This window comes from Populus euphratica, unplaced genomic scaffold (assembly GCF_000495115.2).
Source record: "Populus euphratica unplaced genomic scaffold, PopEup_1.0 scaffold2219.1, whole genome shotgun sequence".
Classification (NCBI taxonomy): domain Eukaryota; kingdom Viridiplantae; phylum Streptophyta; class Magnoliopsida; order Malpighiales; family Salicaceae; genus Populus; species Populus euphratica.
This window is the reverse complement of record NW_011502046.1, coordinates 13,456-27,011: the sequence shown is the minus strand read 5'-3', so window position 1 is coordinate 27,011 and position 13,556 is coordinate 13,456. Positions and strand designations below refer to the sequence as shown.

The 13,556-nt window shown below is 33.3% G+C and overlaps 1 protein-coding gene across 2 annotated transcripts; it reads right to left on the bottom strand.

Annotated features, from left to right (window-relative positions):
- Nucleotides 1-2,274: 2,274 nt before the first annotated feature.
- Nucleotides 2,275-11,756, bottom strand: LOC105118777 (guanylate-binding protein 3-like). Of its 2 annotated transcripts, XR_841020.1 has the most exons (15): nt 11,301-11,756; nt 10,815-10,976; nt 10,474-10,539; nt 10,150-10,293; nt 9,952-10,065; nt 9,650-9,751; nt 9,353-9,538; nt 7,780-7,869; nt 7,580-7,714; nt 6,276-6,398; nt 5,287-5,372; nt 4,594-5,206; nt 4,394-4,471; nt 2,997-4,236; nt 2,275-2,326 (listed from the first exon to the last, which is right to left on the bottom strand). XR_841020.1 is itself a non-coding variant. In XM_011016809.1 (14 exons), the coding sequence occupies exons 1-14, from the start codon at nt 11,562-11,564 to the stop codon at nt 3,199-3,201; spliced, it is 3,201 nt and encodes a 1,066-aa protein (XP_011015111.1). In that variant the 5' UTR covers nt 11,565-11,756; the 3' UTR covers nt 2,720-3,198. The 2 variants fall into 2 exon arrangements, 1 of the variants encoding a protein (XP_011015111.1); XM_011016809.1 differs by lacking the exon at nt 2,275-2,326 and having other exon boundaries at nt 2,720-4,236.
- Between the last annotated feature and the right edge of the window lie 1,800 nt (nt 11,757-13,556).

The following is a 13,556-nucleotide window of genomic DNA, read 5'->3' as shown; positions in this document are numbered from 1 at the left end:
GGACAATCCTTCAAACCATCCGAATATTGATCTGAATTTGTAAAGTAGGATTGTCTAGTGAACCTGATAGAAATCAGGTGTATGGACTTTCTAACACTACGACTAAGAACTTACAGATGACACGTAGTGCTTCGATCGTTGGATGCTTGCAATCAATTCCAAGTATTCAAACTCCAAAGTTCACAACAATGTTAGATCAATTGGTATAAGATCGGACGATCCATCTTAATGATAAACATAAACAACTCATTATTGATTGTTAAGAATTCCACCGATTAGTAATGGAGATGAGATCATAGATAAGTAGTTCATGTGCACCCCCTAATTGGCCCCATTATCCTAGTAACGACCAACTTCCTCCTTCTTCAGCATCACCTTTATTTTAGATTTATTATATTTGAATATACAAATGTTTAAACTTGTAATAAATATTTAATTTTTATAATAATTTATTTTATTCTAACTATTTTTCTACTTCTTTTCAATATAATTTTTTTAAAAAATATATTTTTAAAATATTACTGATGGGGTTATCAATGTCACAACTCTATTAGTATATTTCAATGAGTTTGAAAAGAATTACTGTAAATATCACTATTACTTAAGGGTTTACCAACGAAACTAGACCGTCAATATATTTCAGAGAGTTAAAAAAGAATTACTGCAAATGTCATTGTTATTGTTAATGCACTAAAAAAATTATAGATAGTATTATATCGATGATATGTTATATTTACCAACAAAATAAAGCAGGTAAATTTTTTTGGCTCACTTTGTCTATCTGTAAATTCATCGGTACATTTATTACCAACAAACTCACTAATAGTTCATAAATTACCAACAAGAGTTTTTCTAATAAACTGTTTTCGTTCATGAGTCCATTGGTAACATATATATTGACAAATTGTCAGTGTAAATATCAACAGAAAGTTTCATCAGTTAAACTATTAAATCTGGTAGTTAATTTAGAAGGATCATATTAAAAGAAAAAAAAAAGTTAGGTAACCTAAAAAAAAAAACATTATGCAAATCCGTAATGTTTCCTTTTAGAGCATTGGGAAACATAAAGCCCTCTTAAGTTTTTTTTTTAATTTAATTATATGGATATATTAGAATGTTTTGAAAATATGCTCTCTAATCACCAACCTAAACAATTAATTATACTAAAAACTAAAAGACATGCATAAGGTGTGAATGGTTTAATGTTCATATGGAAAGTAAATGTAGCACCTCATGTCAATTTTTCCCCCTTTTCAACTTAGCCCTTTTAGAGCCTAAATAGAAGACAATAGGCTTGGAAAAAAAAATCAATATTAAAAGATACGAGATTAGAATATAAAACACAGAGAATTTATAGCTAAGTTTATATTAATAATAATTTTTATTTTGGTCAAAAATTTTATTTTTTTATTTATTAATTTCTCAATTAGAAAGAGGATAGATAAACATGTCTAAAAGAGACAAGGAGATAAAAAGTAGTCAGTTGACACTAATTATAGCCATGAAAAATGTCAATCTTGACGTTGATGGATTCTATTTGCTAGCATTGGGTTTTTTATGAGGGTTTTTTTTCTTAAATTCTATCTTTTAATATGGGGTTCATGATGAATTGGTTTTTATTTTTTATAATATATTTAGAATAAAAAAAATATTATTGAACTCATTAGAATCCGCAAGTTAGGTATCAAGTTTGATGAGTTAATCTGAGTTGATCGAAACTGATCCAATACCTCATTATCTCAATGTTAAAAATAAAAATGTGAGCTTCATTTTATTTTTAAATATCAAATAATCTCAATGTTAAAAATAAAAATATGAGCTTTATTTTATTTTTAAATATCAAAATTTTTTTAACAATTATCCAGGTTGTCTTTAAGCCTATATGTATAGTCTTTTTTTTATGTTATATTTTTTTTAGAAATCTATAAAGTTAACTAGTTTACATCAAGATAACTCTTATGTAATTTAACTAAAAATATAAACTTGACAAGAACTGAAATCTAAAGTTTCATATGCTAGTTCAAATTTAATTATAATATTAAAAAGTTGTTCGTAACTTGGATATATATTTTTTTTACATTTAAAAAGATTTTAGTCTATTACTATAGCGACAAAAATAAACTAGTTAATTGCTAAAAAATAGTTTCAGTGATCGGATTCATGGAGTCAATTGGATGGTTCACGGGAGAGTCGATTGTGTACGATAACATGCCCAGTTCTCCATCCTCTTTGAACAACAACAGCATGATTTCACCACCCATTAGTATTATTCTGAAATTTGGATGGAAGTTTGAATGCCTTGTCCACTTGTTAATTTCGTCGGTGCCTATAATTGGAAGAAACCAAAAGAAAATCACGGAGTAAAGTAGTGTTATGAAAGAAAGCGAGACATTCTGTGGAGTTGTAAGAACTACTAATATTTAAAAATAAACATTAAAGTAATAAATTATGAACAGATAGGCCACGATATTACGTGGCTTCCAAAGATCTTGGAATAACATACTGGACAGCAGCACAAGCGCTACAACTACTAATATTTAACAACCCTAAACAAAACCAACAGGAGCGATCATATTGGCCTACGAAAATACTTCAAAAAAAATTTATATGGAGAGAATTTTGCAAGATCAGCATGGCTTTGAAATCATTTCCAGCCAAATTCTTTCCGATTTTCTTACTTTTTTTCACACAAAAAAGGAAATGAGAAGAAAAACGGTAGAATGGAAAGCATCACCAACAAGATGATAAAATCCCCATTAGAAAACATGTTTCTGCAATCTACACACACATGTAAAGTTAAGAACATCAAAACTAAACTAAAATCGTAATGAAGTTCACTCGATGATCTCATATCCTAGAGTTTGATGAGCAACAGGGGTTGCAGACATACAAGCTGTCAAGGAACCCCAACTATCACGAATAAATATTTCTTACAGTGGAATAGATTTAACTAAGAGAAAAGGGAAAGAAAAGAAAAAAAAAAAAAAAAAACTCACCCTCAAAGCAGCATGATGAACAAATCCTGTAGTTACACCAGAATGATTTTTCTACCTTGCTAGCTGGTACCTGATACTAGGAGAATCTACAGATATCCAACCCATTTAGAACTTAAAATAATCTTTATTCTCACACTGATCTACTCATTAACACTCCCAGTAGACTCACAGACCATCTCTACACATGTCTATGATGGAACCCTCATGACTTCTGGAGAACATATTTCTCATATAATGCAAGGATGTCTTTCTTGTTGTGACTTCGCAACTTGAGGATCTCAGCACCATGATCATGTTTTGTAAGTTCCTGCTTTAGTTCCTGGATAGTGAGCTTTCTATAATCTTCCTGGTCCGTTCGCTGACTTTGATTATCCTCATTGCCCTTGAACACTGAACCACCATCTTCTGGTTGTGTAAGCATTACAGGGCTGGTTGTACTCCTCAACCTCTTCTTTCCTCTTCTGTCATCTGTGCCCGTGTCTTGAACAGACCCTACACCCATTTCAACATCTTCTGTTCTAATTCGTTTTCCATGGGAGGCAGCCTTAAGCTTGCCATCCAATGCTGACTCATTCAGACGAACTGAAGTAAACTCCTGTTGGAGGGAATCAAGTTTAGCCCGTGCTGCTTCCAACTGAAGAGAAAAGTCTTCAGCTCTTTTATTTGCAACACTGTGGGCTTTCCGTTCAGCATCCAGAAGATCTTGAAGTGCTTTAACTGTACTAGCCCTCTCCACATTGTTTGATTTCAGAAGTGACTCTATTTCTTTCTCCCTTTCTTCAACTCTAGCTTCTAGCAATCCAACTTTCAAGACAGCATCCATCTCCGACACACGAACACTTTCAAGTTCACCAGCCAAATCATTTTTCTGTCTATCCAAGCTTTCAATATGCCTCTGAGCCCTCTCAATTTGGGCTAATCTTTCCATTGCCAATTTCTGAAACTCATTTTTTTCCTTTTGAGCAGATACTGCATCAGTCCTTGCTTTATCAGCTAATTCTGTAGCCCTCTTACATTCTTTTTCAGCATGATTACACCTTTCCTGGACTTCTGCAAACCTCTCAAACTCAGATCGGTACCTTACCTCCAGATGGATCTTCTCTTGTTCCAGAATCCTAGCTTCTTTCTCATAAGATTGGGCCTTAGCATTTGCAATCTCCAGTCTCTCAGCCAACTCTTTAATTTCAAGTTTCAGGGAGGATATTTCAGTATCATAACTCTTCATCTTTGACTCAGCAGCCTGCAGAAGGACTTCTTACAGTTAAATTGCCGTTCATGCATGTGTGCAAATTATTACCACCATATGGTTTTGGTTGATGTTTGATTTCACCCAAAGTGCATGCATACATGCATTTTTAGCGTGGGGGAGTTGCAATCAGGTGTTCCAAGAAACATACCTTTAGCTCCATGTTTAAGGTTGTCAAACACTGCTCTGCATGCTCTATCTTCCTATTCTTCTCCTTTATTTCATCTTCCTGCATATCCATTGATATAGAAATTATTAACTTTTCTTCTGGTATGTTCATTCATTGAAATAAAAGACATAACAATGAGCTTTGTATGTACAAGCAAAAATGCCTATGTCAGAAACAATTACCTTCACCACCAAACGGCCAGAAAATTCTTCTCGCAGTGCATCTTCCCTCAGTTGTGTTTCTTTATTAATTCTTCCTTGCACATTCGCTGCCTTCTCTAAAGCAGCTTTTGTCTCTCTTACAGCAATGTCATACTTCCGTTTCCACTCTGCTGCCTCTTCTTCAGCTGACCTAGTTTGTTCATGTGCAGCAGCCAACCTTGCTTCAGCAGCACTGCTCCGAGACTTGAGAATTGCAATCTCTGAAGCTGCCTGCTCTTCATCAGCTTTCTGCTTTGATAACACCTGATCATGTTTTCTTTTCCAGTTGGATGTTTCTTGCTTGGCAGTATCCAATGTTTTCACCAAGTTAGAACACCTCTCATCCAATGAACTACGATTACTTTGTAAATCATTTATGCGCCTCATATAATCATCAGCAAGCTTCTTCTTTTCATTAATAGCTTCATCATATCGCTTCATATATTCAGACTTGTCTTTCTCACTAGCTTCTAGTTGCTTGTGAAGTAACGCGATTTTATCCTCCATTGAGCGACATCGCAGCACAAGAGAACTCTTCTCGGATCCAATTTTATCATTTAGCCGTTTTGCAAGGTCAAGTATTGGACCTTCCAAACTGGGGAACAAAATAGTTTTCCTTTTTCAATAAAAAAGTGCAACCTTATAAACAACCAAAAGGGAGAGAAATATACAGACCTTTGTTGTAGGAACATCGCTAATTTCTGCCATTTCCCTGGACCATGACATGATGTCTCATATTCAGATAAAAGACCATCAAGGACCTGCATGACATTCACAAACCAGTTCAATCACAATATAATGCAATAAACCACAACATGAATCTGGAACATCATTTTAAGTGCATTTCTAACAAAGTCCCTCAGGCAAGGGAAATGCAACTCACCTCATCTCTATGGCAATATTCTTTTTATCCATGCATAATGGGGCCCCAGTGTAACTAAATAACTTTTTGGCAATGACAAACACATTTACAGGTGCTAATGACAGCTCAAGCATGAATCTAACATAGCTCTTCTAGCTTGGCTTCTTTGGCAAGTTAATCATTGAATATCACAGTAATACTTCAAAGCATATGCTAAAATTCCTATTTTGTTTCCTCCAGCTACTCCACATTGACAATTATCTCAGCAACATCTTAATAAATCAGAAAGTATAATTCCATGAAACCAGTTCATTTAGAGACAAGGCCCATCTCAAATAAGTTTCCCAGGGAGTGCTGGCAGGAGGAATTGAGAGACTCACACTGCATCTACCTTGATGGCACAGGCTTGATCACAAGGACAAATAATCACATCTGTAGGCCCAAGATCTCAATATGACAAAGACTCATCTGGATAGCACCTTTATATGCACACTGATTTACAGCTATAAGAGTTCTGGAAATTTCAGAAAAGTTGAAAGAGGAAAGAACAAATGAAAAGGATTCATCTACTAACCCGGACCTTGTATTGACCCATTAAAAACTACAGAAAGCAATTTCATTCTCTAATTTTACCAATTATGTCCACCTTTCAAATAAAACCCTTGTTCAACTTGAGGCATCTAACAAACTCAGACATACCATTAGAACTTATAATGAGAGACGGAGCGAAGTAGAGTCCAAGTAACAAAACTTGGATGCCCCAGTAACTTATAATTGATAATACAAATGAAAAAATGCTTACTTTCACAACGTTATCAACATTGGCATCAGAAGCATGACAGGCTGCTCTCAGTCTCTTTTCCATGTTTTGTATAGTGTTTGAACATCTCAAGTCTGCCTCCATAAATGCATTCCTCTTGTAATCCTACATCAGAAGCCATATTTAATCCACACAAGCGTGCGCAAACATGGAACAAGTAATCCTATACAAAATCTACCTCCTTTTTTTATGGAAAAGAATCTGTCATCTGCTTTAACCAGAAGATAACTTGAATCACAACTTTAGTAATTTGGCAACCATATGATCTACACAATTTTAGCTATTTTTCCTGCCATCAATTAGATAAAACCTGCCAAAACCCTAGTAATTGTCCCAACCCTAGAGCATATGCAAAAGGGAAAAAAGTTCAATAGCTATTTTTCTCTTTGATAAATGTTTTAGCTTGTTCAGTATCTTTGTTGTGTACGACCATGAGGCAATGTTTACATGGTTTCTGTGTGTAACCTTAATAGTTTATAGCTAGAAAGTTCAAATTTTAGATTTTACTCACTCATCCTGGTGATTCAAAATTCTCTAAGCAAAGCTATCACACTTTATGACACCAATTTAGGCATTGTACAGGAAATACACATGCTTGCGAAATGGGCACATAAAGAGAAGCTTAATGTCTCATAGGAGTGCTAAAGCCAGTTCCTATAGCAGCATGGCCCTTTTTCTGTACATATCCAAATAGGTACCTGTGTGGCAAAAAACCACCAACCAACCACCCAGGCACATAAATATCAGCATCATAATGAAGATTATATCTGCCTAGTGGCCATATATAAGAATATAAACATCTACTATAAATGGATTTTAAATGACAAGCTAATAATTTGTAGCATATTTTTTGTAATGTTTAAGAATTTTAGATTACTAGAACAGAGAGAAAACAATTGAAAATCTAATTAAGAGTTATCATGTCACCAATAAATATTTCTAGTAATGCGGTTTTGCCTCATGATATGAATCATCTAACTGCATTATGTTTGACCAGTTAACTCTCAGAAACTAAAATAAAATAAAATTATAGAAGTGATTCAAGGCCTACACCTCATGCCCTTGAGTAATCCAACATATAGCCTAAGTTGATGTCATTTGAAGAAATTGGTTTCTTATGCATCCTTTCCATGTTTTGCATAACTTTCCAAAAATTTTCATCATCTACTCTCCACTTTCCAGTTACAAGCAGTTAAGCACCTTTAAAACAAAAGGCTGAATACAATAACCCATCATACAAGGCCAGATTAAATATTTCACTGTAGCATTCTTAATATATTCATTACCTCAAATGCTCTTCTGGAGAATTTCTGGAGAAGCTCTTCATATTTCTTCCTTGCTGAACCAATCCCCACAGCAGCAGCATTAAATGCAGCCAGTGATTTTTGAACAGCTGCTTCATGTGATTCTCTCAAAGCAACCTACAGTTGCCAGACTTAGAATATGATGGAAATCACCAAATAGGTAGGGGATGAGCATCACTTACTTCCTCAGTTGGCTTCGAACGGTCAAAACTTGACATATAAATTTCAGTGGCAGCATCATACGCTCGCCTACACTCAGCTTCTTCAACACTCTGAAACACAACATTACTAGAGATGAAGAAAAAAGAAAAAAGAAAATTATCACTGCACCTGCTTTTTGAAAAAAAAAAATTAAAGTTTTTTGAGAGTAAAAGTTATTGTTTATCCCATTTTTCCATTTTATATTAGTTTGTTACAAACAATTTGAATCATGTATATTTACGTGTGTTTGCGATTCTGCATGTGGATCCAGGATCTATCCACTAATACAATCTGGTTATATTTATGAGTTGGAATAAACCAAGATCTCTCTCCCCCCAATAGTTTGATTAAAAGTGCACTATCACAAATTCAAACCATATGTTGAATGTGTCTCTTATCATATTCCAATTGTGTTCGATAAAAAACCATTGACCTTTTCCTGTTCCAATTCACAACTTCTTGAAGATGACAACAAAGAAGCAAGATACTTAAGAATATATGAGGCCCAAGTATTCTTGAATATTTAAATTCTTAGACCTATTTACCTATATAGATATTGTTTCCATATCGGTAAACAATAATAATATAAGTAAATAATAAGAACCATGGAACTCCTACTCTTTAGAAAATTACATATGTTGGTGCTTTCGCACACAGCCAACACTTTAGCTGTCACTTCTGCCTCTGTTTTCTGGGACTTAAGATATTAAAAGGAAAGACTATAAACTGCAAGGAGCATGGAAGAAGAAATGGCAGTTTGGTTTCTTTGCAAATTCAGTTGGCTTTAGATAAATGCTTATATATTTCTCCAAATTCAACTAGAAATTACCAAATTCTACACACCAATTTAGTAATCGAATAATTTAAAAAAAAAAAAAGATTCCTTACAAAACACTTTCATATAAAACATTTGGTTTTTGTGCCAATGATATGTTATCTCTTGTCTGCTTTCAAGTCAGTCAGCAACACTTCGAGAGAGATTATAAGCTGGTCATGGGGATCAACTGTTTTCATCATTTAAATATTCATTTTTAGGACAGGATTTGATTTTATCTATGAACAGTAGCTTAAATCTCATTTATAATCTTGAGACAATGTTCAGTACATTGATGGCCTTAGATTTAGCATAATTCATGCTTTCAGTGAATAACTAATAATCCAAGATCATATAAAATGATAGAGTTAACAAAATAAAACACTTTTTTTTTCAAATAATATAGGTCCATGCATGAGTAGACAGATCCATCAAAATTGAGTTTTAGAAATGTAGAACAAGTAAAACAATATAATTTCATTTTCCTGGGGAAAAAAATTGTCCACCTTGTTACTGATACCCAAAAAAAGTAGCATATAGGTTAAAGAAATCTATTGAATATTTGAAGGTTACATGTGGACTTTTGCAGTACCCAATGCTGATTAGAACCAGTTTGTAGAGGAGTACACTGAATGATTGAAGAAAATGTTGGGAGGGATGACTAGGAATCCAAGCAGCCATCTGCTATATTAACTTTCATGATTTCAAAAAGATAAAAGAGTTCCAAGCAGGATGCATACCTGCCATGAGGAAGATATTGTTGGTACTGCACCATTATTGAGAGCCTCTAGATAAGATTCTGTAATACCAACAAGGACTGGGCCTGTCATTACAGTGGCGCCAATTTGCTTGGGCCTTGTTCTCTCAAAAACAAATTTTGTCAATGCATCCAGCCCAGCTCTAAATTCAGGCCTTAGTTTATCCAACTGCATATAAAACAAAGGGCTTAAGTTCACACAGTCCATCAGTAAGAAAACATAAGAATGCATGTGCTCGTGTACGAGGGAAGAAGCATGTATACCACGTAAGGTACTAACCGAAATTTGATCCATACGCTGGAGATCATTTTCATTGTTCAAAGGCCGCACAAGAGGGAAGCATTCTCTGTCTGGAAACAGAGCTCGAATTGAGTCCCGAATCTATGACCATTACCAATGCATAATTAGCTCCTCTTAACATAAAAGGAAAAAAAAAAATCCAGCACAATTCAGGTAAGACAAGCTAAGAAAAAGGATATCTCCAAAAATCCTGTCCAAATATCTGAAAAAATAGAGACTCCTTTGCAAAAGAGTCTGTGTAACTAAGTAAAACATGCAGTTAGAAAAAAACTAACTTTTACCTCATTTTTAGCAGCTATATCTTTTCCATTTCCCTGAACTGGCCTTAGAGCAAGCTCTAGATAGTCACGGGGTGTTATTCTCCTATTATCCTCAACTAAATCCAGATAAAAATCCTGCAAGGTAATCAGGAAAACCATTTTGAGGGTTTTTGTAAAATTAAAAAGTTAATGTTCCAAAACAAAACAGGAAAATAATACCCTTAGAAGCCAAACAAAAATTGGGGAGAACTGCCCGAGTTCAGAAGCTGAACTTCTTCCACCAGAAGCTCTAACACGAATATGTTTTGTCATTTGAGTGACAAGGGAGAGTCGATCAAGTGCTGCTTCATCTATACCACCCATCTAAATAGAAGAGCATAAATAGGAAAATGAATAAAAATACAGTGAAAAGAGGGAGAGAGGAGACAATATGAACAGTGAAGATTAATCATGAATGTCAGAATGCATTATAACAGGATGAAAAATATTTTTCAAGAAACGTTAATTAAAAAAAACCAAGGTCTCAGAATAAGTTTCCCTTACCTGATTGTAAATGAACATACTAGATAGAAGGACAGCTAAGGAGAATATCTGAGTGCTGTACGTTCCCTGTCAAAGAAGAAATTTACTTATGATAGATTAAGTTAACATGGTGGCAAAACACAAGAATATGAATAATTGAACAATTACTGAATGATCCAAAAGAGCAGCTGTGTGGGAATATAAAAAGGATATGGTGTAATTATAAATAAGAAGAAATCACAGAAAACAAATTCTTCAATTAATAAAATTCATTACTAGCCATTTCATCAATTCTTGAAGTGCTAAAACATAAAACCAGCACAACAATCATCAGTTCATCCTGATAAAGTAAATGCGCTTACTGTTTGATCATATGCATCTATTCCTTCACTGTCTAACAGTAAGAGATTGTACTGAGTTCCATCAAGGGCAGTTCTCTTTAACGGTGCACTCCACAACCAAAGTCCTTTTGTACATGGCCGATGAGTGGATGCTACTTGAAATCCACTACTCCTGCCAATAAGCTACAATACAGAAGTCCACCTCTTAGTTAATAACTGACACATGAGGTCAGTTGCAGAAATGGAATGTCATAACAAATAACTCTATAATAAGCTTCAACAAACAAAATTCCAGTAGACATTCATTGATAAATCTACTAGTGTGCATCTTAGGTAAAGGAATTGTGCATAACATCTAATGCAAATACTGCATTTTGTAATTTTGAACTTTTCCACAACCCAAACCCTAACTACATTCCAATTAAATCCCTAAACATATTACAATCCTAAAAGTCCCAATCTTCAACCAACCAAACAGCATAAACCAACCAGAATCAATTCCCTTACCTGATTCAAAATAAAGCTTTTTCCCTGTCGAGCGCGACCACAGACTGAAACGACACCGATTGGTTCCTTAACAAGCTGGAGAGTAGCCACTGCTTCTGGATCCATTCGAAACTTCCCTTTCTCATCGCAGTAAACAAGTCGGATCGGCCTAGCTGGTCCGGTGACAGGAGGAGCCGACGGAGACGGCGACATGGAGGAAGACGCCGACTGAGAGGAGGATGACTGGGGAGAGGAGTCCGCGCTTCCTCTAAACATTCTGAACATCTTGTACGTTTCGGCGGTGAGCCTGTGATGTGTGTTTTGCTTTTGATTTTCTTGCTTTCTTTTCGGTTCTCACTTGTCTGGCAGCGATTTGGGTTCAAAATTGGGGAGGGAAAGGGTAAGGAAGAAGCGGTGAGAACGAATAAAGGAGGGGGTGAGGGAAAACACCTCCACGCTTCTTTTGAGAGTCAGAACGACAGCGTGGAAATAAAGCTAACATCTCGGTCTGGCTATTTATTTATTTATTTATTGTTATTTTTTTATGAGATTTATTTATTGGATTGGATCTCAAGGAACATGTCAATTTACAAATGTTTTTTTTATAAAAAAAACATTTACACTCATTAAAATAAATATATTATAAAAAAATAAAATTTCTGACCAAAAAATTTCAAAAATTATTAAAAAATAAAATTTGCTCTAATCTTTCAAAGACTTTTAAGAACAGAAAATATAATATTTTGCACTCATGAAAATAAATATATTATAAAAAATAAAAAAGATATAAAATTTCTTACCAAACAATTTCAAGAATTATTTAAAAATATAATTTCTTTTAATCTTTCAAATACTTTTAGGAATTGAAAACATTATATACTCTAGTTACTCTATAAAAAGGGTTTTGATGACAAAAAATGACATATTTAAATCAATTAAAAATTACTTAAGTATTGTAAAATAAAAATCAGTGAACTCCTCAATGGAGATCTTATAAGACCAAGTTTTTATGGTCTTGTATTGCCTTTAATGTCCCAAATAAAAGCAGAAATTGATAAAAGAACAAGAAGATTAGTCATAAACTAAATAGATGACGTGGATGTTATTTATGGGTTGATTTATAAAATATATAAATTGTTATTATAATGTTAGTTGAAAGTTAAATTTATAAATTTTTATTATAATATTTAAGTCAGACTTGACATTCTATCAGGTTCAGATAAATTAAATTTATCAGTTATACTAAATATAAATATAAAAGTTTTGAGTCTAACTGAAATGCTAGATCTAAAAACTTAATTAATAATAATAATAATTTTTAATTTTACCCTTCAAATCAAATTTATGTTTTTTATCAGTAATAATATTTTTAAAAAATTTATTAATAATAATAATAATAAATATGTCTAACTCAAGTTCATATAGTTTTTAATTTTACCTCTCAAATTAAATCTATAATTTTTCTTTAATAGTAATAATTATTTTTTTAAATTTAATAATAATAACAATAAAAAAAAAAGACTCACGTTTCTTAGATATAACATTCATTTCCAAACCTAAGTAACTTGGATATGGTGTCCCTGTCAAACCCTATCTCCTAAAAACCCTATCTCCTAAAGTGTGGCCTTGTCAAATCAAAATTTTCAGGGTTTGGTCACGCAATACCTATATTACTTAGGTCTGACACCATAAGCACACCCAAGTAACTTGGGATTAACACCCTTGTCAAACCCATGTAACTTGGGTCTGGAGAGTTTTTAGGGTCAAGCTCCTTCAATAATAATAAAATAATAATATTAAACTTAAATGACCTAAGTAATTATAGTTTTTAATAATTCCTCCAATTCAAATTTATGATTTTTTTTAATAGTACTAATATTTTTAGAATAAAAGATAAACTAATAAACTCAAGTGGTGAAATGGAAGATAGCTTTCATGACAAAATGTATAATGGTATGGTTCAAAAATTGGATTAAAAATTATTATAAAAAAAATCATTGACTTTTGAGATATGGTATAAACAAGGGTATTGATAATGTATGTATATTGTATTTCAAATTTTTTTGATAAAATATAATAGAGACAATATGAGAACCATTTATTATATAATTATAGAATATCATATTAGTTGTTTTGTGTAATATAATTTATGTCAAAAGTGGGTTTGTATGATTGTTGACATGTTATGGATACGATGACAATTATAATAGTGAAAAAAATTTTTATTAACAGTGGTGATGACTATATATAACCAATGATTGCCACTTGTTCTATTCA

Excerpts from the sequence above, each read along its gene's own strand:
- LOC105118777 (XM_011016809.1), bottom strand. The coding sequence starts at position 11,564 with ATGTTCAGAATGTTTAGAGGAAGCGCGGACTCCTCTCCCCAGTCATCC. Across the intron at positions 5,207-5,286 it reads GCGATGTTCCTACAACAAAG|TTTGGAAGGTCCAATACTTG; the intron begins GTCTGTATATTT and ends TTTGTTCCCCAG. Across the intron at positions 4,237-4,393 it reads CCTTAAACATGGAGCTAAAG|GCTGCTGAGTCAAAGATGAA; the intron begins GTATGTTTCTTG and ends GTCCTTCTGCAG.